Here is a 23,524-nt window from a genome sequence, read left to right as displayed (position 1 = left end):
CGCAGGGGGATCTCAAAGGGGCCTCTTGGGTCCAACAGTCCCAGGGCCAAGGGGGCGCAGGTTGGCGCCTCCTGCCCAAGAGCACCACCTGCTGGTGAGAGACCAGGGTGGCACTCTGGGACAGGTGTGAAGGGAAGAGATCAGAGACTCAGGCAGGGCCAGTGATGGTAACCAGCGCATATTACAGTCACGCTGATGACCCTGGCCACTCACAGAGAGCTGACTCTGCACCGTTCGAGACTCTCAGCACGCCACAGGGTGGGCACCAGCACGCCCATCTCACAGACAGAGAAAATGAGGCCGGGAGAGGATGTGGGACTTGTGGATGGAGAATTCTGAAGCCAGGGCTATCTGTCCCCTGCGCCGTCGGGGCGGGCTCACCTTGCTGTCCTCGGGCTCCGAGAAGGTGTCGGTCTCCTCCTCCGTGGGCATCTCCAAGTCGGACTCCTCGGAGGCGATGGGCACCTGTATGGTCAGGTAGGGGTTGTTGATGAAGTTGAGGTGGTCCAGCTCGATGCCCGGGGGAGGGCCGTCGGCCAGGCCCACGTGGTTCAGGAAGTGGTTGTCCTTCTTCAGGTCCTTGTCCTCCTCCTCCTCAGGGGGCGGCTCCTTCTTCTCGTCCCCGGGGGCGCTCTCCCCAGCCTCTCCAGCACCCCCAGCGCCCCCGGGCTCCCCGAGGCTGAGCATTATATCCTTGGGGCTCAAGATCTTGCCGTGCAGGAGCCCCAGGATGAAGGCCTTGGCGAAGCCGATGCCCCACTTGATGCGAGCGATGGCGATCTGCAGGTTGTTCATCTCGCCGTCTTCGTCCGAGGCAGCCAGGCTGTCGGCACTGAAGGAGCTCAGGAGCAGGGCCAGGAACAGGTTCAGGACCTGGGGAGCAGAGGGCGGGAAGCCTCAGCGCAGCCTCTGGGCCCCAGTGCACAGATCAGACCTGCCGCACAGGGGACGCTGGAAAGCAAGGGGGAGCACCGTCCTCATCAGCCCCACTCGGCAGATAAGGCAGCTGCGGCTCGGGCATATGACAGGACAGTGCTGCCCAAGGCGCACGGGGTGGCTGGGACTCCTTCTGCGCCTCTGTTGGGCGGATGCACAAGAAAGAACGGGGCTCCAGTCTCCAAGCTTCTGCGACTTAACCTCACAAACCTTTCCATCTGTTGAGTGGGACTCTCATTAGGCCCTGCGCCCCTGGGGTGCTCGGGCGCCAGCCCTCTCTGGCTCTGGAAGGCACATTCACTATGGCTATTCGCTCCCCGTCTCCCCTCGGGGTTCCCCTACCGCGCCTACTGCTGGTTCTCGAATGGACCTAAGAGGTCACTGGACTCCGCTCAGCATCTCCAAGCTTTATTTCTGGTGGACAGAACCTTAATGAGCCCCTGCCAGCAGCAGGTGGAGGCCGGCGCTTGATCAGGCTAACACAATCTTGTGGGGGCACACAGGCTTGGGCACAGTGCTGTCTGGCTCTGAACCCCCATTTGCTGGCCGTGTGTCCTGAGGCAAGCTGCTTCATCGCTGTGTGCCTCAGTTTCCTTTCTATAACACGGGGATGATTTTAGTACTCCTCGCCTTGTGGTAACAACTGGCAGACAGACAATGGAGAGCCCCTGGTAGGCACTCAGAAATGCTCGCTGCTACTACGTGTGCAGTAATACAAGACCGCGATGGCTCCCGAGGCTAGCTCAGTATTTGACACACAAAGGAACAGTCTTGCAGAGGCGGACTGGCTTGCTCAGGACTGGAACCCGGTCACTGCACACCGTGAGAAGGCACCCTTCATTATACTACAAAGGGAGACATCGTGGCCCTACAGGCCACAATGCGGTGGGTGCCCTTCTATGAGCCCACCCATCCTTGGGCAGCAAAGTAAGTCCTGCCAGTCATAGACATGGCCAGGCTGTCACCCCGGGAGGTCTGGGGCAGGGCTGGGTGTATGTCAATGTGAGGGAGTGTGTGTGTGTGGGGGAGACCGTGTGTGAATCTGTCACCTTTGACCATCTTCTCCGTGAGTCTCAGTTTTTTTGTTTTGTTTTGTTTTGTTTCTGACAGGCAGAGTGGACAGTGTGAGAGACAGAAAGGTCTTCCTTTGCCGTTGGTTCACCCTCCAGGCACACTGTGCTGATCTGAAGGCAGGAGCCAGGTGCTTCTCCTGGTCTCCCATGGGGTGCAGGGCCCAAGCACCTGGGCCATCCTCCACTGCCTTCCCGGGCCACAGCAGAGAGCTGGCCTGGAAGAGGGGCAACCGGGACAGAATCCGGCGCCCCGACCAGGACTAGAACCCGGTGTGCTGGTGCCGCAGGCAGAGGATTAGCCTAGTGAGCCGCGGCGCCGGCCATTCTCCGTGAGTCTCAAGGTCTTTTTGTCATTGTCTTAACTGCCACGTTAACATAGTCTCTTTAAGGAATGTGTTGAAACCTTCTTCGGAGAGAATACGCTGGGGTGGGGTGGGGGCAGGTGCTGCCCTGTGTCCCCTAACTACGCTGTCTTTGCGCCCTGCGACCATGTACTGGTCTTTCCATTGCTTTTCCCTCTCTCGGGGTGGGGGTGGGGGGAGGCATCCAGTTGCCAGAAACACATCTGAGATGGGAATTAGCTGCTCTCTGGGTCAGCAGGGTTTGCACACGGCTCTGCTGGGACAGAAATAGCCGCCTCAGGCGAGGGGTGGGGGTGGGGAGAGTGGAAGGGGGCGGGGGTCATGTTCCTCTGGGGGCTCTGCCGGGTGGGTTACCTAGGACCGAGTCACTTCCTCCTCACGTTAGTAACCCACAGGAAGTGACCAAGCGCCATGGACTCAGGGCACGGGTCCCCACACGCTCCCTGGCAGGGTGCCCTGGTGCCCTCTGGCAACACCTGCTTCTCTGAGGCCTGGGGGTGGGGAGGGAAGGGACAGTGCCCAAGGAACTGACTGCGCCACCTCTCCGGCCACTCTACTCCCTGTGCACAGAGGGCAAGAGACACAGATCCGGGTTGGAAAATGTGGCCGCCGTGCGTGCGTGGGGGGCAGGCCGCTCATGGAGACGGGGCACACACAGGCAGAGCAGGGGGCCTGCGTGTGCGTGCGAGCGTGGAGGGAGAAGCACGCGGAGGCCGTGCTGGGGCAGGGAGAGCCGAGCCGGCTTGCTCGGGCTCCGCCCCGGCAGGCACTGCCAGTTCACCTGAGCCTTTGCTTTCTGGTCTCCAACAGCTTGGCCATCCCTCGGAGGGCGGCTGCAGGGGTTACGCGAGTGAATGTGCAATGCGCGCAGCAGCCTGGGTCGAGGCAAGACAAATGTCAGCTGTCGTCATCCTTATTGTCATTGTGACGATTACCGCTGATACGGAGGTTACGGTTACAGCAGTTAGCAGACCCACGCTCTAGGCGCGGCTCAGCTCCCGCCTGGGCAGTGCGGTTCTGGGCGGTACCTCATCCCGAGAGTGGGGATAATAAGACCTGTGTCACAGGGCTGTCGAGAGGATTAGGGCTAATGCAGTAAAGCCTTTTGCACAGGGACCGGCCTACGGCCTTTTGTAGGAGCCCAATACCTACCGGATGAGGGCTGGCACCTACCCCACCACCACCTCCCGCGGGCCGTGCGTCTCACGGGCCCAGAGCTTTGCTGAGCACTTACGCGTGCGTCATGGGATCCTCGTGGCCGCCCACCCCAGCACCCGCATTCTCCAGCTGAGCAGGCACAGCCCCTAAGAAGGTCAACAGCTTGCTCGGGGTTTCCCCAGCAGCAAGTGGGGCTGTGAGACCATCATGGGTTCCTACACACAGACAGAAGCCTCCACGGGCTCCTGCAGCCGCCCCCAGGTCTGCAAATTTGTCTGCACAAACTTCTACTCAGCTCAGTCCCTGTCCCCCCCACCTCTACTCCTGCCCCAAGGTCCGGCTGGGGCACCTTCCCCTGCTCCCCCCAACCTTGGACCCCAGCCCAGGGACTCAGCCCCGAGTCCTCCTCTCTGGTTATCCCACAGCCTCCGCCCTCCGCCCGCTGCAGCTCAGCGACATCTGAGAAGTGCTGACCCAGCAGCCCGAAGGTGCCACAGGCCCTTGAGCAGCGTAGGGCTGCGTGTGCGTCCTCCCCACCCCTGTTGCCTAGGGCAGTGCTGGCCACCGCAGGGGCATCTGGGAACAGCTCTGTAGGACCCTGACAGGAGTGACCCCACTGCTGCATCCAGAAGGGGAGGAGTCAGGCCTCCCCAGAAATGCCGCTCAGCCCCTGCCCCTCACCTCCCTGCACCTACCCCCTCACGCCAAGCCCTGAGGACAGGAAGCGGGTAGAAGAAGACCAGAAGGCCAAGGGTTCTGGTCCTGTGCCACACTGTGCCTTGTGGTCAATCTTCCCAGTGGCCCTAGGGGCTACCTAATATCTGTCTTCTGTCTCACAAAGAACCCAGCCTAACTCGAGGGCGGCCACTGGTTCAGATGTTGGCAGAGGAGCTGGGATTGGAAGGCAGGTCTGTCTGATTCACTATCCTGGCATCTTACCAAAACACCAGGGTTCCTCAGGGGCCAACGCTGTGGCACAGTGGGTTAAGCCACCATCTGCAGTGCCAGCGTTCCATATCATTGCCAGTCCGAGTCCCTGCGGCTCCACTCCCAATCCAGCTCCCTGCTAATGTGCCCCGGGAGGCAATGGATGATGGCCCAAGTACCTGGGTCCCACCTACCCACATGGGAGACCCCAGTGGAGTTCCAGGCTCCTGGCTTCGGTCTGGCCCAGCCCTTGGCTGTTGTGGCCATTTGGGGAGTGGACCAGTGGATGGAAGATCTCTCTTTTTCTCTCCCTCTCTCTCTCTGTCACTCTGCCTTTCAAATAAAGAAATACACTTCAACAAAACAGAACAAACAACCCTCACAGTGCGGTCGTGGGGGCTTGCAGAAGTACAGATGCCCAGGCCCCCGCCCGGAGCTGCTGCTCAGACTCTGGGGCGGGGGTGGGGGTGTGTGATGTAAGACATTCTCAGGTGACCCCTAAGCAGGTTACAGTCAGAATCACCGAGAGATGGAGAAGAATCAAACATCACCAGTGTCAGACAAATTCACTCTCGCAGGGAAAGGGTCCCTGGACTGCAGCCTGCGTGAGGTCCTGAGAGGAATGGGACACAGGTTAGCCCCTTCCCGGGCACGCGTGGAGCAACCACTCGGCCGGCCCGGCAGCCTCACTCACCACAAGGTTGCCGATGACCATGACCATGAGGAAGACGGTGAGGCACATGGCCTGGCCGGCCACCTCCATGCAGTCCCACATGGTCTCGATCCACTCCCCGCACAGGATGCGGAAGACGATGAGGAAGGAGTGGAAGAAGTCGTACATGTGCCAGCGGGGCAGGCTGCAGTCGGCGGCGATCTTGCACACGCACTCCTTGTAGCTCTTGCCGAACAGCTGCATGCCCACCACGGCGAAGATGAACACGATGATGGCCAGCACCAGCGTCAGGTTGCCCAGCGCCCCCACCGAGTTGCCAATGATCTTGATGAGCATGTTGAGCGTCGGCCACGACTTGGCCAGCTTGAAGACTCGCAGCTGCCAGACAAGAGGAGGGCAAGGGCGAATGAGGTCCAGGGACCACTGGCCCCGCCCGAGGGAGCCCCATCCTTAGCAGAAACTGCTGTCTTGATAGTCCAAACCCACGCCCCAAGTGATTGGAGACCTCAGTTTGCCCTTCTGCTAAACGGGAATACTCATATTCTACTACCTGATGCTCTTCACGTGCTCAAAAGAGAAAATCTGCTTATCTGTGAAAGAGGCTGAAGCATTTGGAAATTAACGTATACTGTTGGGATTTGCACTGACACGCTGCCGCCTAAGAAAAATGGCGGGGGAGGGGGTTGCAGATTAAAGAATCCTAGAAGCACTGATGGTTGTTGCGAGTGCTTGGAGGTCACTATACGTTCTCAGGACTTTTGTGCATGTGTGAAAGGCCTCAAAGTTAAACAATAAGAAACGCGCTCTTTACAGAGCAGGAGAGAGGCGCTAGCTCCAAAGCTCCAGTCTCACTCCTCAGGAGCTTCCAGGGCCTGTTCACAGGGCTCCAGGATGGGGCTGAAGTTCCTGCCCCATTGCCCCCCGGGGACACTAAGGAACCAAGCCCAGTGCCGCTCCTGGGCTGTTTGGTGGCTCCTGCCCGGTGTGGTAAGGAGAGAGGGCTCCCTTTCTCCCAGCCTGGGGCAGATGGGGCCTCATCTCCGGCTGCACGGCTGCTTGGGTTTCTCTTCCCTAACCCTTCTCAGCCCCGGGCCCCAGGGATGTCGCGCACCAGACGGAAGGAGCGGAGCACCGACAGCCCCTGCACGTTGGCCAGCCCCAGCTCCACCAGGCTGAGCGTGACGATGATGCTGTCAAAGATGTTCCAGCCCTGCTGGAAATACTCGTAGGGGTCCATGGCGATCAGCTTCAGCACCATCTCGGCTGTGAAGATGCCCGTGAAGACCTGCGGGGAGGCAGGGGTGTCCCAGTCTCAGGGCCTCGGGGAGCACTGGGGAGGCTCCTGTGGGGGCAGAGGGGAGGGGTCCGGACTCCTGAGAGGGGCGGAAAGTGGTATCCACGGGAGTATGTGACAGGTACCCACGGCCATGCCACAGGGCCGAGCTGAGGGACACAACGCCCGTTGCCACCTACAGCCGGCCTCGTGACTGTGGGCAAGTCCCTGAAGCTGGCTCTTGGTCGGACGACGAGATTCAGCGACCTCAGAGCACCGTGCGGCTCACGCTGTGAAGCAGGGAGGGGCTGTCACACTGGCTTCTCAGTCGCAGGCGAGTGCCTGGGGCTCAGGGAGGTGAGCGGCAGTCCCACCACCCGCTTCTCAGGGAGCTCAGCTCTGTCTCCTGCCTCTGCCGGCTCCAGCCCTGGGACCCAGCCAGCCTTAGCAGACTCAAAGGGCCAGGGCAGGAACCAAGAGGCACAAAGTGAATGAGAAGGCCAGCGCTCTCCCCTCAACTCCAGACATGGGGGTCTGAGGGCTCCAAAGCCCCCAGAGGCTCTCAGGGCAGGGCACGCCCTCCTGCCAGGCATCAGCTGTTCTGGGTCTGCAGCCTGCCTGGGCACATGCTGAGCCCCTCCCAGGAGCTGTCCCTGGCCGTGGCAGGTGCCCAGACAGCAAGACAGTGTGGGCAGGGGGTGGGTGGGCTGGCGGGCGGCCCGGCCCATCACGCACACCCAGCAGCTGTGCTGCGTCCAGAGCACGTCCTTGCTTCTGCGGCCCAGCCTGGCCATGGCTGCCTTGGGCACCTCTGTGGGGCTGATGTGCCTTCCTCGAAGGCTGCGGAGCCAGGGGTCTGATTCTCGTGTCACCCACCCAGTCTTGGTTCTCCCCCTTGGCCCCAGATCTTACTCCCTGACTCTGGGGCGGGGCAGGGGGAGCATCGCGCCCATTTGCCTTCCTGGAAGAATTGCAGAGGAATGAGAAGGGTGGGGCAGGGCTGGAGGAGTTGGGGCGGCTGCTTTTCCTTTTGTCAGGCTCCACCGGGGCTGGCAATGAGGTGCTAATGCTCCTAATGGGCAGAGATCAGCCCGGGGATCAGTGTGTGTCAACAATAGCAATAGTGGCACAGAGAAGGGCTGGGCAGGGGAGCCGCCAGGCCATGCCCGGAGATGGATGAGGGCTGGGGGGCTGCTCCCTGGGCCCTCCAGGGTGAGCTGGGGCCTTTTGGGCCTGGGAGCTGCACTGCCCTATCTCTTGGTCCCTCTGAAGCTCCTGACAAACTCTGCAAGTGGAGACACCTGTCACCACCCCCTCTACCATCTCCACACTCCCAAATCCACATCTCTTTCTCCAGGCCCAGAACCTCACCCAACTCCCCTTGTCTCCAAATACGCCAAAACCTAAATCTGGGATATTCCCTCGCCCAGCTCATGCTCCCTCATATACGGGCAAAATAACGCAGCTGTCCCCCATAGGCCCCCAGATAGTGCCCCATGCTTCCACACAGCCCAGGCAGCCCGCGTGACCCTGCCCCGGCCCTTCCCTACCAGGTTGCCCACAGAGAGCACGTTGTCGAAGTGCTCGGTCATGGGGTAGTGCTCCATGGCCATGAACAGGGTGTTGAGCACGATGCAGATGGTGATGCCCAGGTCCACGAAGGGGTCCATGACGATCAGGTGGACGATGTTCTTGAACTTCACCCAAGGGGTGCAGCAGTTCCATATGAGCACTTTGTGGGCGCACTTGTACCACCAAGGTGGGCACTTCTGGTGGGCCTCTTCCAGCTCTGGGGGTGGGGAGGTAACAGCTACCTGCTGAGGGTTCTCTCCTCCCCAGCGTCTTTGGTCTTCCTTCCAAATACCTCATTGCACCGTATCTCAACCACTCCTAGTGTGGCCTGCTCCAAGTCCCACCTCCTCTTGGTGCATCACCCTCCCTGGAGCTGCTGCCCCCTCCCCCCACCATGTAGCTCTAAAGCCCCCTCCTCTCTGTGCTAAATCTCAAAAGCTCACCCATGAAACCCCGCCCCTCAGGCATGTCTTTCTCAAGGCCCGCCCTCCTAAAAAATCCCTCCTTCATGGCCCCACCTGAAGTCCCACCCCCTTGAAGCCCCATCCTGAGTCCCGCCCCTTAGCATTAAGAACCTCAAAGGCCCGCCTCCAGGCTCCACTTCAAGCCCCGCCTTCTTGGAGCAGCCCTGGAGCCCCGCCCCTCAGTGAGCTTGGGCTGGGCTCCCACTCCCTGCCAGCTGCCCTGGGCAGTGATCCTGGCTGGGGAGACGCCCTGGTCTCTGGCTGGGTCCCAGAGTCCCCAGGGACAGGGCGGGAGGCCACTGCAGGGTGTTGGGCCAGGAATGCCGGCACCTCCATACTGTCCCCAGCCAGTCCCAGTGGTGGCTTATGGGTGTGTCTCGGCCTAGGCATGACGTCATAGCACCAAAAGCAGACGAGGTAAATAGCTACTGGTGCCACCACTTCACAGGTGGAAACAAGGAACCGGAGTGGGTGGCAGCCCCATGGAGACCGTTTTGCCCCAGGGGTGAGGATAGCTGACCCCCAGCCCCATCAGGAATTAGAAAACCCAGCCTCTCCTGTGGCTGGGGGCAGACTCTGGACTGAGGTGACGCCCCTCGTCCGCTACTGCACCTATCCCAGTGTCTGCCATGGAACCTTCTCACAAAGCTCTCCCTGGTGGCAGGGCTGGGCCCAGAACTCCCAGGGTGCTCTTGGGTGGGACACAGGCACCTGAGGTGGGACACAAGGCCACGTGAGATGCTTCCCTCTGGAGGTTTCAGAGTCCTGTGGGACCCCAACTCCTTCTGGGTACAAGGAGGGGGCCAATCCCTTCTCCAGGCCTGAGCTGCTTTCCCATCTGCCCTCCCTCCCTCCGTGGGTCTCTTTCTAGTTGGTCCCATGCGGTCTGTCCATCCATCCATCCGTCTGCCTACCCAGTGTCCCCTGCCTCTTCCCTTCTTACCGCATGGTTAGTCTCCTTCTGACCCTGGGGGTGGCACGGGGACGGAGGGGTTCTGTGACTCCACCTAGCACCTTTGCCTTTTGCCCAGAGAACACTTGAGGAGCCGGAGCTCCAGTTTCCGGAAGGCTGGGCCTTCCTGATTCGCATTCATTAGCCCTTGGCAGCCCCCAAGGCCCTCCCGGAAGCCCCCAGTGCCCACGGCAGCCCGGTCTCTCAGCCAGCACTGGGCCCGGTTCAGACAGGACTATATTTATCACAGCCATTTCTTCGATGATGCCAAGATTAAGTTACTGTCCTCCTGAAGCTGGGTCCAGCGCGGCCCCTCCCTGCCCCCAGGAGCCTGAGTGGCCCGCTGGGCATGTTAGGCAGAGTGTGGGGTGGGGGTCGGGCAGGGCACTCACCCTCCATAGCGTCTGAAATGGCGCTTTCTGCGCTGCAGCTCTGCCTCGGGGCTCCCTTCTCTCCTGGCGCCGTGTCCAGGCTGCCGTTGCAGTCTTTGCTGTGGGTGGGGTCCCCGGCTGCCTCCCCACCTTCCAGAGCCTGGGCGGCCTTGGCCTGTGGACCAGCAAGGGTGATGGGCATGAAGTCCGGCTCTGAGCTGGGAGCTGGACTAATTCGCTCTCAAAACTTCTTCCTGAATCTTTTATTTTTTAAAAAAAATGTTCATTAACTTGCATTTATTTGAAAGATGAAGAGAGACAGGGAGAGACATTCCATCCATTGGTTTACTCTCCAAATGCCTGCAACAGCCAGGACTGGGCCAGGCTGGAGCCAGGAGCCAGGCGCTCCATTTAAGTCTCCCATGTGGGTGGATGTCGGGACACAGCACTTGAGCCAGGTTGGAAGCAGAGGCAGGGAACCCCGGCACTCCAGTGTGGGATAGATGCCCCAAGCAGCAGCTTAACCCACTGCACCACAAAGCCTGCCCCTGAATCCTTTGGAGTGGCAGCTCCTCTTGGCCTGTACAAACCTAGAGCGGATGGAGAAGGGGCGGGCCTTGGTGGTGGGGGTGACCGGGGACCCTCAGCTGGGAAGCCCCTCACTCAGCTCTCTGCACCCTGGACCCTGCACTGAATGAGATGAGTAACTGTGCAGCCGCTGCCTGGGGTCTCAGCACCTGCCTCTCGCTCAGTGTGGAGCCGCGTGTTACCCAGAGAGAATCATGAAACAACCGGCCTTTGACTGGAAGGCTACTTCCGGCGGAACTGCTCCAGATGCCTTATAGGGACGGGAAACTGAGGCATGAGGTAGGAAAAGCCTCTTTCTATTGCCCGGACCCCACCCATTCCACCGCAGCCTCCAGCCTGGAGCCTTCTGCTCCCCCTGCCTTGCCACCCGCACCCCCCCCCCCCAGCCTGCCTGGGAGAAGCCGGTCGCTCAGCAGCCCAGGCAGAGGGCGGGGGTCTGCGGGGCCCTGGCCTCCCCGCCCCGAGTCCAGACCTTTTCCTGTTCTTCCTGCTGCTTCTTGAACTTCTCCAGCATCTGCTGGAACTCCTCCTCCTTCTCCTGGTCCTCGGCCAGGGTGGCCTCATTCTGCTCTGCATAGGCCATGGCCACCACGGCCAGGATCAGGTTGATGAGGTAGAAGGAGCCCAGGAAGATGATGACGACGAAGAAGATCATGTAGGTCTTGCCAGCTGCTCGCAGGGTCTGGGAGTTGGGGGAGAAGCAGGGGAGAGGACCTGTGGTACCCGCAGCCCCTTCTCATACCTCCAATTAGGAGGCCCCTGAGGCGGGATGTGGTCATCCTGGGCAGGCCACGCCACGTCCCAGGGAACTTAAAATACTTCCAAAAGTCCGTGGCAAACAGCATGAAAAGATAACCCGATTTTGGTGCAGAAAAACAGTTTTAAATCCATACATTTTTACAATGTGCATTTTCCATGAACTTTTTGAAGTTTGTAGTTCAAATTTTTTTGTATTTGGAAATGTCTTGAATTGTAGACTTTATGACATAAATACTATGTAAATGCTTGTCATGCTGATTGCTTAGGGACGAATGAGAAGGAAATCGGCCTGGACGTGTTTGGCACGGTACTTTTCCCCCTCCAACAGTCTGATCCACGGTGATCGGGTCAGTGCACGCGGACCCCACACGGGCGGAGGCCGGCTGTACCTGCACGTGGGCAGGGGTGAATTTCCCAGCTGCCCTGCTGGTTTCCGTGAGGCCCAGGGTTTCCTGGACCCAAGCCTGTGCCAGGCCCAGACCTCAGCTCTTAAGGTGAGGAAGGCTGTGGCCCAGCTCTGGACAGGTGCTCAGGGTTCCCAGAAGCTGCAGGGGCACCTATGGTCCTACAGAGCAGATGGCTATGCTGGGGTCACCTGTGGCCTGCAGGGTGGAGGGGTGGGGGCAGGGGAGGCTGTACCAGCTGGAAGAGGTTCTCCCAGTAGTCCTGTGTCATGAGGCGGAAGAGCGCCAGGAAGGCCCAGCTGAAGGTGTCGTAGCTGGTGTAGCCATAGTTGGGGTTTCGCCCAGCCTTGATGCACTCGTAACCCTCGGGGCAGTGCCTGGGGACAGGATGGGGGGCAGAGAGCTGTAGCTGGGAGACATGTGTGCGACCCCAGAGGGGGGAACCCTCAGTCCCACCTATGTCCCCAGTCTGGAAAGTAGTCCTTCCACGTCCGTGGGTTTTCCCTGACTCCCGTCCAGCCCAAGTCCCAGTCCCTGATCATCTCCCATCCCCCATCTTCCAAGACCTGGGACGCCCCTCTTCCCTGCTGCCTCCCCAGCATCACTCACCCCGCGTCACTGCTGTTCCCACAGAGCAGGGCGTCGTTGGCGCCCTCCAGGAAGTAGAAGTTCCCTTTGGAAGTCGAATGCCACAAAGGAGGCGTGTCACCCGCGCAGGCACACTGCGGGCACACGCACCCACTGCACACCCGTGCGCCATGTACCCCAAATAGGTGTCCTCTGGGCGCCCCTCCCCCTCCCATAATGACAGCTCCAGGTTCTAAGGTCTCCGCACAAGAGATGGGGAGGGAGCTCTGGCCCAAACAGTGGCAGCTCAGCGCGAGTGTGGGTGTCCAGTGAGGACGCACGGAGCCAGAAGGGACCCGTATGTGTCTGCCTCAGGCTACCAAGCCCTGATTTCAGTGTGAATTGGGGCTGGCTTCCAGAAGGGGCACCACTGTCCCAGCTGCACGGAGGCACTGTGGGGAGGACGCGTGGCTGTGTGGGAGTGTGTGTCTCACGTGTGTGCCTGTGCAGGCTGCATGTGCCAATAGGGCATCTCCAGGTGGTGCCTGCCGGGGGTCTGCCAGGGTGTGAGCACATCGTGTGATGCAGACAAGGGGAGACCGAGTGACTTGTCAGAGGTGACACAAGCTGACAAGGGACAGATCTCAGCTCAGGTCCTCGCCAGGCTATGTGCGTCACGAGAAGCTGTGGCAGGGGCTGGGACAGGCCCCCCGCCTCGCCTGCCCACCTGTCCACTCTTACCTTCGTCGTTGATGTAGGCGTCCCAGTCAAAGGTGTAGTTGCTGGCCCAGCTCTCGCGGCCGTCGTCCCACGTGTCGTTGCCGTACCATGTGTCGTTGCCATACCACGTGGTGTTGGTGTCGTTGAAGGGCGGGGGCCAGCGTACACACTTCTGCCGCAGGTTCCCCATGAAGAGCTGCAGCCCCACCAGGGCGAAGACGCTCAGGCAGAACACGGTAAGGATCATTACATCTGACAGCTTCTTCACGGACTGGATCAGGGCGCCCACGATCGTCTTCAGCCCTGGGGAGGGCACCAGTGTGGGCAGCGGGTGGGGCAGGGTGGCCATCCCCCCGAGCCCGTGCCTGCTCTTATGGCTCAGCGGGCTGCGCTGTGTGCTCAGTTCAGCCCCCACAGAGCGGTTTCTGCTCAGTCTGCATTTTTATTTGTTTGAAAAATTCATTTATTTGAGGGAGCCAGCGTTGTGGCATAGTAGATTAAGCTTCTAGGGGCTGGCGCTGTGGTGCAGTGGGTTAATGCCCTGGCCTGAAGCGCCGGCATCCCATATGAGTGCTGGTTCAAGACCCGGCTGCTCCACTGCCCATCCAGCTCTCTGCTATGGCCTGGGAAAGCAGTAGAAGATGGCCCAGGTCCTTGGGCCCCTGCACCTGCGTGGGAGACCCGGAAGAAGCTCCTGGCTCCTGGCTTCGGATTGGCACAGCTTCGGCCGATGTGGCCAATTGGGGAGTGAACCATTGGATGGAAGACCTCTCTCTCTCTCTCCCTCTCCTTTTCTCTCTGTGTAACTCTGACTTTCAAATAAATAAATCTTAAAAAAAAAAATGCTTTTGCCTGTGATGCCAACATCCCATATAAGCATCGGTTCAAGACCCGGCTGCTCTACTTCTGATCCAGCTCCCTGCTGGTGCACCTGGCAAAGCAGTGGAAGATGGCCCACGTGCCTGGGCCCCTGCACCCGTGTGGGAGACCCAGAGGAAGCTCCAGGCTCCTGGCTTCAGCTTGGCTGTTGCAGCCATTTGGGCAGTGAACCAGCAGATGAAAGATCGCGCGCTCTCTCTCTCTCTCTCTCCCCTCCCCTCTCTGTAACTACCTTTCAAACAAATTAAAAAAAAATCATTTATTTGAGAGGCAGAGAGCGAGGAGGGACAGAGAAGGTGCTTCCATCTGCTTGTTCATTCCCTAAATGCCTGAAACGGCTGGGAATGGGCCAGGCTGAAACTGGAAGCCGGAAGCTCCCCCCAGCTCTCTCACATGGGTGGCAGGAACCCAGTTTCCTGAGCCATCACGGCTGCCTCCCAGGTCTGTATTAGCAGGAAGGTGGAGTCAGGAGCCAGAACCAGGTGTGGAACCCAGGACTCCAGCGTGGCACACGGGCGTTGACTGTGAGGCTAACTCTGTTATGTGTCACATCCCTTGTGCCGGGCCCTCCTTCAAAGTCCCTAACCTCAAAGTAACCCACTGGGTGGTACTACTACCATCCACGTTTCACAGATGGGGCAACTGAGGCACAGCAAGTCAAACACTTGCCCAAGGTCACAGACGGGTGCAAGGGAGAGTTGAACCCAAGCAGTCTGGCTCCACCACCTTGCTAAGCTGTGGGGAAACACCCAGCTCCCACCGAGGGCCCTTCCTGCTCTCCGGCTGTGCCAGCCCCCTGTGGTCCAGGCCGTGGGGAGAGCCTTACACACAGCCCAGCAGAGTCATAACCCTGGCGCAGGCTCCTGGAACTCGAGTGCTAGGTTCCAGGTGTGAGCAAGGGGCAGGTCTGTTGGTCCAGGCAGAGGGTCCCTGTGTCACCCCAGTACCTGGGATGACCGTGATGGTTTTCAGGGCCCGCAGCACCCGGAAAGTCCTCAGGGCTGAGATGTTGCCCAAGTCCACGAACTCCGTCAGGTACCTGGGGCGGGGTTGGGGGGAGGGCTGTGTCAGAGCCAGGGGAGATGGGAGGGCTGAAATTGGGGCTCCCCCAGGCCCACAGTGAGGATTCTCAAGGAGTCCTTGCAGTTGGGGTCACCATGGGGGACTGGGGCAGGTCTTACACCCCTACAGTTCCTAGGGGAGCCCCAGAGTTGGGAAGTAGAGTGACAGAGCTTTGCTGCTGGGGAGTGGGGGTGGCCAGGATGGCGCTGCCCAGATAGGTGAGGGCCTACAGGACATGGCTCAGGCTGCCTGCTGTGGTTCTCCATGCAACACAGAGAGGCTCCGAGCCGGGCCCTGGGAACAGCAGCTCCTACAGTTGCACAGTTCACTATCTGCACAACTGACCTGGGCGCCCCTCCCGCCTCGTCTACCCTCCACATCTCGAAGGCCCCTCTGAGAGGGTCAGCCCAGTTGGCCAGCCCCTCCTCTCCCCTCCCCTCCCCGACCCCAGCCTCAGGCCCCTGCTTACGCCATCGTGATGACGCTGAAGTCCAGCCAGTTCCAGGGGTCCCGGAGGAATGTGAAGTCATCGATGCAGAAGCCTCGGGCCAGCATCTTGATGAGGGACTCGAAGGTGTAGATCCCGGTGAAGGTGTACCTGGCAGGGGGAGAGCCAGCCAGGGCCAGGGCTGTGTGCGTGTGTGACAATGGCAGACCTCAGAGGAGTGAGGGGCTGTGAGAGTGAACCAGCCACCAGAGGGCTGAGATATTGGCAAGGCTGTTAGTGAGGTCCACCTCCCACCGGGGGGGCAGGGGTCTTAAGGTGTTGGTGAGGGTCCCTGCGACGGTGTATGTCCCGCCGGAAGACAGAGCATTCATTGCGAGCATCTCAGAGGCACCCCCACCCCGGGCTGGGGGCCTGGGGAGGGGGAGACTCACTCCACGTTCTTGGACCAGGCGGGCGGGTTACTCATGGTCATGAACACGCAGTTGGTCAGAATGGTGATCATGATGAACATGCTGAACAGCGTGGGAGGGTCAAGGAAAGTGAGGGAGCAGGTGGGAAGGGGAGGAGGGCAGAGGGTCCCCGGGCCCAGAGCACCCCATCCCCCCTCCCTTCCCTGCCTCTCCCACGAGGGTAGGATATGAGTGAATGAGCACCTTGATGGCGCAGCGCCGGACGATGTTGAAGGGGCTCAGCATGTAGAGGGCGGGCGTGGCCGAGAAGCGGAAGATGGCCTTGCCCTTGTTGAGGACGATGAAGGTCTGAGGCGGGGAGAGAGGCTGTGAGGCCGGGGGACAGACGGACAGTGGGTGAGAGACAGGCGGACGGAGCCCTCCCGGGCCTGACCTTCTTGTCACTGTAGTAGGGGTCCAGGTCTTCCAGGGGGATGCCGATGACCGTGGGCGGGGGGTCCCCGTAGATGAGGGGCAGGTTCTTGCCGGCCTCCAGGTCGCTGCGTGGCTTCCGCTCCGGCTCCTCCACCTCCATCTGTTTGTTCCGCTGCTGCCGGGCCTCCTCCTCCACCGCCCGCCGCTCTATGGCCGCCAGGGACTCCCGGGTGAAGGGCCGCAGGCACTCGGGGCCCAGAGGCACCACGGTGGGCAGAGATGAACTGGCCATCCTCGCATCCTGGGCTCAGGGGCCTGGAGGGTGGCAGGTGGCCGGGGCCCTGGGGTGCAGGGCAGCCACCCAGCGCTGGGCCTGCTGTCCACTCCTTACCTCCTGCCTGGCCAGGGGCTGGGCCGCGGAGGGGGGTGTGCAGGCCCTGTGAGAACCGGGAGCGGTGCCTGTGAGGTTCGGCTGCTGCTGCTGCTGCGGCACAGGTGTCGGGCACAGACCATCACCCCCGAGCCCCGGGCACCACCCCACACTCTGCCTGGCAGTGGGGTGTGCCTCCCTCAGGATCAAAAGCAAACCGAGCAGATCCTCCTGGCCTCAGGGACTTGGGGCCTTCAAACACCTCCTGGCCCAGGGTTCCGGGAACAGTGTGGCTTCAACCTACAGGGACACAGAACATCACAGCTACCTGTACCCGTGAGCCTTCAAGACGGGCTGGGGTGAGGGGCCTGTTGAGACCGGCTTAAAGCACAACTAGAAGATGGATTTTATCTTGACGGCCATGTGGATCAGCTGACATCGGCTACCTGTGCTGCTGCAGCCTGACTCAGGGCAAAGAGACTGCTGTGATTGATTAGTGATGTCTGCCAGGGGCAGCAGAAGGAAGAATGTGGTTTCTCTGCATCCCTGGCCTGGAGGGAAGGGAAAAGGAAGATGTGGGGGTGTGCTGTTTCTTTTCCTGGTCTTTTGGGTGCCTGGTTGTGCTGGGAGAAGGAAGAAGGAAGGGCTCTGGGTCCTAAGAGGTCCTAACAGCTCCCTCCCATGGCCTCATGGGATCTCACCCTCTGGGCAGGCAGGGGGGCTGGGATCAGGAGGGTGATGGATGGGGAAAGGAGAGGAGAGTTACAGATGTCAATGCGGAAGGAGAGGAGGCACAGGGAAGGTCCTGGGGACAAGATGGCCCATTCCAACATCTGAGGCAGGGCCAGCTCTCCATTGTCTGTCTGTCCGTGGCTGTGGTCCATGCAGGGACCTGATGGGGGACAGAGGCACCTCCGGGAGGCTTTGAGGCTGTGAGCACCGTGTAGGTGTCTCCAAGCCCCTCTCTCCTTCTGCCCAGCCCTCCTGAACCTGTTTTCAGGGAAGATCACAGCCCAGGCAGGCACGGGGAGACCACCACAGCCCAGGCAGGCACAGCCATTGCAGGGCCCATAGGGGCAGACCCCAGAGACACCCAGGTCGACCCCAGGGGCAGCTCTCTCAGAGCAGGCCCAGACGCCACGGCGGTGCCCTGCCCTGGCCAGCACGGACACTTCTCAGCCTTGGTCAACAGACAGAGGCCGAAGCCATTGGGCAGAGCTGGCCACGCCCCTGCTGCCAGCTCCCCAGCTGCTCCTGCCAGGCCCCGGGGAATCGTGTTTCCAGGCAGTGACTCTGCTCATTCCTGCCCACCCTGTCCCTCAGCTGCTCAGTGGCCCCACTGTGCACACACACACATGCACACACGTGAGTGCACACACACGCACACACGAGTGCACCACACCCGCATGCCTAGCCTGAAGCCGCCTCACACAGCCCCTCACAGTTGCGCCGTCACTACCCCTCCCACATGCCCACATCCGCTTGTCGCCACACCCAGGAGTGGCCATGTGCTTGCCGGCACCCCCCTCCTCCATTCAAACAGCCACCACCTAGGGTTCTCAAGCCACAACACTGACGCAACCACACTCCCCTTAAATCTTTCAACGGCTTCCAAGTCAGTGCAAGCTCCTCCCTCCGGCTCCTTGCAGATATCGCCCCTACCTGGCCACCTACCCCTTCTCCACATGCGCACACCCTCTGGCCACACCAGCTCCATGTTCACAAGTGGGCCGAGCTGTTTCTCATCCCCTCCCCACGCCTGGAGCACTGGTCCTGTCTGTCTTCCTGGAGAGCTCCAGTCCATTCCTCCAGAATCAGCCTACAGGAGAACCACTCCCTCCAGGAAGCCCTCCTTGGTATTCTCCTCATCTGTGCCACCAGCATGCCCACTGCTTAATACAAGTTTATCGCCTGCCTAGATGGCTGAGTGAACGGGAGGGACACGCCACTCAGCCCTTTCTCCTTTCAGCACGTCCTCATCCCGAATCACAGCCAGAAGTCCCGTCTCCTCCAATGTCACCGCTTCAAGCTCTCCCTGCTCCCCGACCTCCTTCTTAGCTCACGGCTCAAGTGCACGGTGCTGTGACCCCTGGGCTCCGTCTCTGACCCTGTACTTTCTCCTTTTCTACCAGCGCACATCCAGTGTCACTTGCTGACTCTTCCAGCCTCAGTGACAAGGTCCATCATTGCAATCCCTCCCTCACTAGCACCCTCCATTACAGGCGCATGCTCGCTCGCTCGCTCTCTCCCCCTCTCTCTCTCTCCCTCCCCTTCCTTCCTTCCCTATACTCATCCAGGGCAACCCTAACCTGCACGTGCCTGGCTGTTTTCTCTGAGTCATCCCTGAGCTACTGGACAAAAAGACACAACCAGGCTGTAATCAGGTTGGACTCCTGGCTGCAGTCTGTGGGTTTGCTGTCAATCCTTCTTAGTCCTACAAGTCTACAAGCACAGATCTTTCTGACAGGCTCACGTTTGAGAGCCACCGCTCCGTGCTCCTCGTCTTTCCTCAAACCTTGGTGCTCTCTGCGTGCTACTCCCAGGAGATGCCCCTGCCACGTCCTCACTGAGAGAGCAGGCTGTGTCTACACGGTCAGATCCCTGAGAGTAGGCTGTGTCTACACGGTCAGATCCCTGAGAGCAGGCTGTGTCTACACGGTCAGATCCCTGAGAGCAGGCTGTGTCTACACGGTCAGATCCCTGAGAGTAGGCTATGTCTACACTATCAGATCCCTGAGAGTAGGCTGTGTCTACAAGGTCAGATCCCTGAGAAAGTAGGCTGTGTCTATGCTGTCAAATCCACAGAACCATCTCTACCGTCCTCCCCGTCCCCCGCTTCCTCCATCTTTTTTTTTTTTTTAAAGATTTACATGTTTATTTGAAAGGCACAATTTCAGAGCGAGAGGGAAAGAGTGACCTCCCACCCACTGGTTCACTCCCCAAATGCCCACAGTAGTCAGACCCGCGCCTGCCACCATGAAGAACCAGGAACCGCATCCTGGTCTCCCACACGGGTGCAGGCGCGTCCTCCACTACCTCACCAGGCATGTTAGCAGGAAGCTGCATTGCACGTGGACAGCCAGGCTTCAAACTGGCACTGTGCCGCGGGATACTGGCATCATGAGCAGGGGCTCACCCCACTGCCGCAACACCGCCTCTCTTCACCCAACTTGCTGTGACAGGGTAGCCCTGCTAACCAAAGGCCAGTCTCCTCCGCGGGCCCAGGCCGCGACCCCTCTTGCTTCCCCAGGACCTCATCACCAGCTGTCCTGTCTACCGCCCGCCAACCGCTTCCCACCCGTGAGCAGGCTCCAGCATCTCCCATCTTGAAAACCACGCCGGTGCCGACCACACCGCACCCTGCCCTTCATCCACTGCCCTACTCTCTGCTCCTCGGCCCGGGAGCGCTCCTTGGCAAGCGCCTTCGCCAGCTGTCTCCATCTCCTTACCTTTCTGTTCACTCTTCAAGCATTTCCCGCACGCCTTGAAATGGCTTCTGTCAAGTCACTGACACCCTCAGCTGCCAGCTCCAGCGAGCGCGTTTCTGTCTTCACCTCCTCACTCTCGCAGTTGGCCGCAGCCCCCCTCTGGAACCACGCCGCTCCCGGCCTCCCCGGCACCACGTCCATGGCTTCCCTTCCACCACCCCTCACGGGGCTCCTTGATCTCCTTTGTTTTTCCCTCTTCCTCCCCCAGCCCCTAGCATCTCTCAAGACTCAACCAGTGTCTGACTGTGGCTAATGTCGAAGGAACATGATGAACGTTTCCTTTGAACCCGAGACGGACCCGTTCAGCTGCCTCCCAGGCAGCCAAGCGGCACCCCAGCTGCACTAAAATCTTCGTCCTCTCCCGCTGTCCCACCCGTGTTCCTCAACCCAGGGCGTGGCAGAACCCATCCAGCTGCTCAGGTGAAAAATTGAGGGATCTCTTCCCCTCACCTTCTATATCCAGCCATTCCAAAGTCCCATTAATACCACTTCCAAAATGCACCTAGACGCCTCCTTTTTTCCATCTCCCTTGTTCCACAACCACTTCCTGCAGCAGTCCCGGCCAGGTCAGGTCCATAAAATAGCCGCGGATCTTCTTTTTCTAAGCAAGAATTAGGGGTGAGTCTGACGCCAGAGGACCCTCACTTCTCGGAGCCCTGGTTTGTCCACCCACGCACATGGGCAGAGGAGAGTGAAACACGGAACTCTTCATGGATGTGGGTCCCATGCTTGCACAGGCACCGTGCTAATCGTCTCTGAATTGGTCCAATTTTAGTGCATGTGCAGCCAAAGCGGGCACGAGCCACAGATCTTTCTAAAAACAAAGATCACATATTGTTTCGCCTGGTAAAATTCCTCGGCGATTTCCTGATTCACTTCGAATAAAACCTGAACTTTCTATGATGGCCTACAAGCCCTAGCGAGCCAGCCCCTGCCTACCTCCCCACTGCTGTCTCCTGACCTGTCCCCCTTGTCACTCTGCTCTGGTCCCCTTCCAGATCCTCGGCCGCTGGGCTTGTTCCTGCCTTTGGGCCCTCCAGACTCGTACCAGCTCCTTGCTCTCCCTGGAGCTCGTCTTCCTCCTCTTCCCGTGGCGGCTCCTTCTCACCTCCCTGGTCTGAGCTCAGATGTCCCCACCGCCAGAGACTGTCCTTTACCTTAATTTATGATTACCTGTTTACTTGTCTAATTTATTTGTCTCCCCCACCACACTGAAACACCAAGCGGGCAGTGACCATGTCTGGGTTGCTACAGCCAGTCCCGGTACTGTGCACTCGGTAAGGTTTGTAGAATGCATGGGTGTGGTCTTGGATACAGACCTTCCCAGGGATCCAGTGGATTCCGATATGTTTCATCTATTCCCCACCCAGTCATCCATCTACCCATCCATCCACCCTGCACCCGCGGCAGAAGCTGAGCCAGCTGGGAGTAGCGCACAAAGACGCACAGCAGGTGTGCTGCCCACAGAGGGCTCACGGTCTGGGGGAAGGGGGATGCGGCCATGTGCGACGGAGCTGTGAGGAGGAGGCCATGCCGGCTCTCGAGGGGGAGCTGAGGATGCTGTCGGCTGATGCTTCCAAACAGGGGGAAGAAACTGTGGCTTTTCAGCTGGGTGTCAAGCGATGAGTTAGAAACCCAGGGGCATGGAAGAGAGGACGTCCCAGAGAGAAGGAACGTCAGAGTGAAGACAAGAAGCCACTCCTGTGGAGCCCAGGAGCTGTCGAGGGGCTCAGTGCCAGGCTCGGGGGTCTGGACCTCCTCGTGCAGCCTTGGAGGGCCCCTCACAGGGTGTGGTTGGGGGTCGGAGTGGGGCTGGGATTGGCCAGCATGTTTGTTCCTTCCGCCTACCCTGCTCACGTGTCCAGAACAGTTGGGGCGCGCTGTGCTGTCTCAGCGGAGGAACAGGCTGTATGGACAGTGACTTCCGGGCAGCAAAGCACAGTGTTCCATCGTACAAAGGGGGTGGCGTGCTGGCAGCTTCATGGGGTCCTCTGGGCCACAATCAGGAGGAGTAAAGGGAGCCGAGATGACAGCTCCATGTCTCCTTCTACCAGCTCTGCCCCCACCTGAAGAGTGGCAGCTGGGGGTCTGGGGGCTCCAGGCAACCTCCTGCCAGTGACTTGGAGAATGCTGGAGTCTCAAGGACCTGAGAGAGCAATGCATCCAGCGCCCTCGTTTCACAGATGTAGAAACTGAAGCCCAGGGAGGGACAGCAACTCCCCCCACCCCAATTTATTCATTCAACAAATGTTTTCTGAGCACCTGCTATGTGCTGAGTTCTGGCCTGGGTGCCAGGGTGGACCACAGCCGTGGTAAGTCCCTGTCCTCACCAAGCTTGCATTCCAGAGAGAGGAGGCAGGCAGTAAATAGGGAAGCGTGTAAGATAAATTTAGAGTGAGAAATGAGAGACCCAGCCAAAACGCAAACCCAGCTCTCAGGAGCCACCTCCACAGCCCATCTGGACGCTGAAGAGTCCTGTGGGAACCTCCACCCAAACACAGGTTTGGGCAGAAGTAGTGGGTGAAGTCAGCCGTCCTGGGGCCTGGGGGTGGTGAGGGAGGGAGGGAAGAGGGCGGGGAGGGGCGAGCCAGGCTGGGACCAGCTGTCTGCAGGCAGGGAGCCTAGGGTGAGGATGCTGGAGGGCGAGGCTGCTCTTCTGTGGAGCTGGACCAGGTCACGCCCAGCACTGTCTCTCCCTGGGCAGCCAGATTGGAATACCCAACTCCAGATGTCCAGAGCCTTTCTCCCTGGCCTGGACCCCTGGGTGCTCACTCATCCCAACGTGGCACTGCTTCCTCAGCCACCCGACCACACATGGGGTCTGCAGTCACCCCTGGCTCTTGCCCCATGAACTGTGATATAATGAGATGTTTCCCTGGCCTAGAAGCCGTGCAGTTGATTTTTCTCTTGATTAATTCACAGGCACCTCAACAGAATATTGGCAAATCGAATACAGGGCAATGTATAGAAATAATTAGGTATTGGGTCCGGTGCTGTGGCATAGTGGGCTAAGTACTTGCTGGCATCCCATATGGGTGCCGGTCCAAGTCCTGGCTACCCCACTTCTGATCCAGCTCTCTGCTGTGGCCTGGGAAATCAGTAGAAGATGGCCCAAGTGCTTGGGCCCCTGCACCCACATGGGAAATCCAGAAGAAGCTCCTGGCTCCTGGCTTTGGATTGGCCTGGCTCTGGCCGTTGCAGCCATTTGGGGAGTGAACCAGTGGATGGAAGACCTCTCTCTCTCTCTCTCTCTCTCTCTCTCTGCCTCTCTGTAACTCTACTTTTCAAATACATAAATAAATCTTTAAAAAAAATAATTAGGCACCACCACCAAATGGGATTTCCCTCAGGTATGCAAGACAGGCTCAACATCTCAAAATCAATTAATGTAACCCATAAAGTAGAAAGATTGCATGATCCTATCAATAGAAGCATAAAAGGCATCTCATAAAAATCTATGCTCATTCATGATTTTTAAAAAGTCCTCAGCAATCTGGCCAGCGCCGCGGCTCACTAGGCTAATCCTCCGCCTGCGGCGCCAGCAACCCAGGTTCTAGTCCTGGTCGGGGTGCCGGAGTCTGTCCTGGTTGCCCCTCTTCCAGGCCAGCTCTCTGCTGTGGCCAGGGAGTGCAGTGGAGGATGGCCCAGGTGCTT

At 59.5% G+C, this 23,524-nt stretch overlaps 1 protein-coding gene and 1 non-coding gene across 2 annotated transcripts in view; both read right to left on the bottom strand.

Annotated features, from left to right (window-relative positions):
- The window catches only part of SCN4A (sodium voltage-gated channel alpha subunit 4), a 42,915-nt gene that overhangs the window by 11,172 nt on the left and 8,219 nt on the right, over positions 1 to 23,524 (bottom strand). The window contains exons 2-15 of the mRNA XM_002719480.5: positions 16,032 to 16,682; positions 15,828 to 15,946; positions 15,620 to 15,709; positions 15,210 to 15,338; positions 14,626 to 14,717; positions 12,821 to 13,102; positions 12,122 to 12,185; positions 11,748 to 11,889; positions 10,822 to 11,031; positions 9,783 to 9,936; positions 7,953 to 8,191; positions 6,241 to 6,414; positions 5,151 to 5,507; positions 382 to 873 (exon numbers count right to left, since the gene is read on the bottom strand). Coding sequence (XP_002719526.3) covers positions 382 to 873; positions 5,151 to 5,507; positions 6,241 to 6,414; positions 7,953 to 8,191; positions 9,783 to 9,936; positions 10,822 to 11,031; positions 11,748 to 11,889; positions 12,122 to 12,185; positions 12,821 to 13,102; positions 14,626 to 14,717; positions 15,210 to 15,338; positions 15,620 to 15,709; positions 15,828 to 15,946; positions 16,032 to 16,304 — 2,817 coding nt within the window. The 5' untranslated portion in view covers positions 16,305 to 16,682. The remainder of the gene's footprint in view (positions 1 to 381; positions 874 to 5,150; positions 5,508 to 6,240; positions 6,415 to 7,952; positions 8,192 to 9,782; positions 9,937 to 10,821; positions 11,032 to 11,747; positions 11,890 to 12,121; positions 12,186 to 12,820; positions 13,103 to 14,625; positions 14,718 to 15,209; positions 15,339 to 15,619; positions 15,710 to 15,827; positions 15,947 to 16,031; positions 16,683 to 23,524) is intronic.
- On the bottom strand, positions 20,563 to 20,669 carry LOC127484512 (U6 spliceosomal RNA). The gene has a single exon (XR_007911573.1). It is a non-coding gene; the product is annotated as a U6 spliceosomal RNA (small nuclear RNA).

Source organism: Oryctolagus cuniculus, chromosome 17 (genome assembly GCF_964237555.1).
Source record: "Oryctolagus cuniculus chromosome 17, mOryCun1.1, whole genome shotgun sequence".
NCBI lineage: Eukaryota > Metazoa > Chordata > Mammalia > Lagomorpha > Leporidae > Oryctolagus > Oryctolagus cuniculus.
The sequence above is the reverse complement of the archived record's forward strand: the minus strand, read 5'-3'. Positions and strand labels throughout refer to the sequence as shown.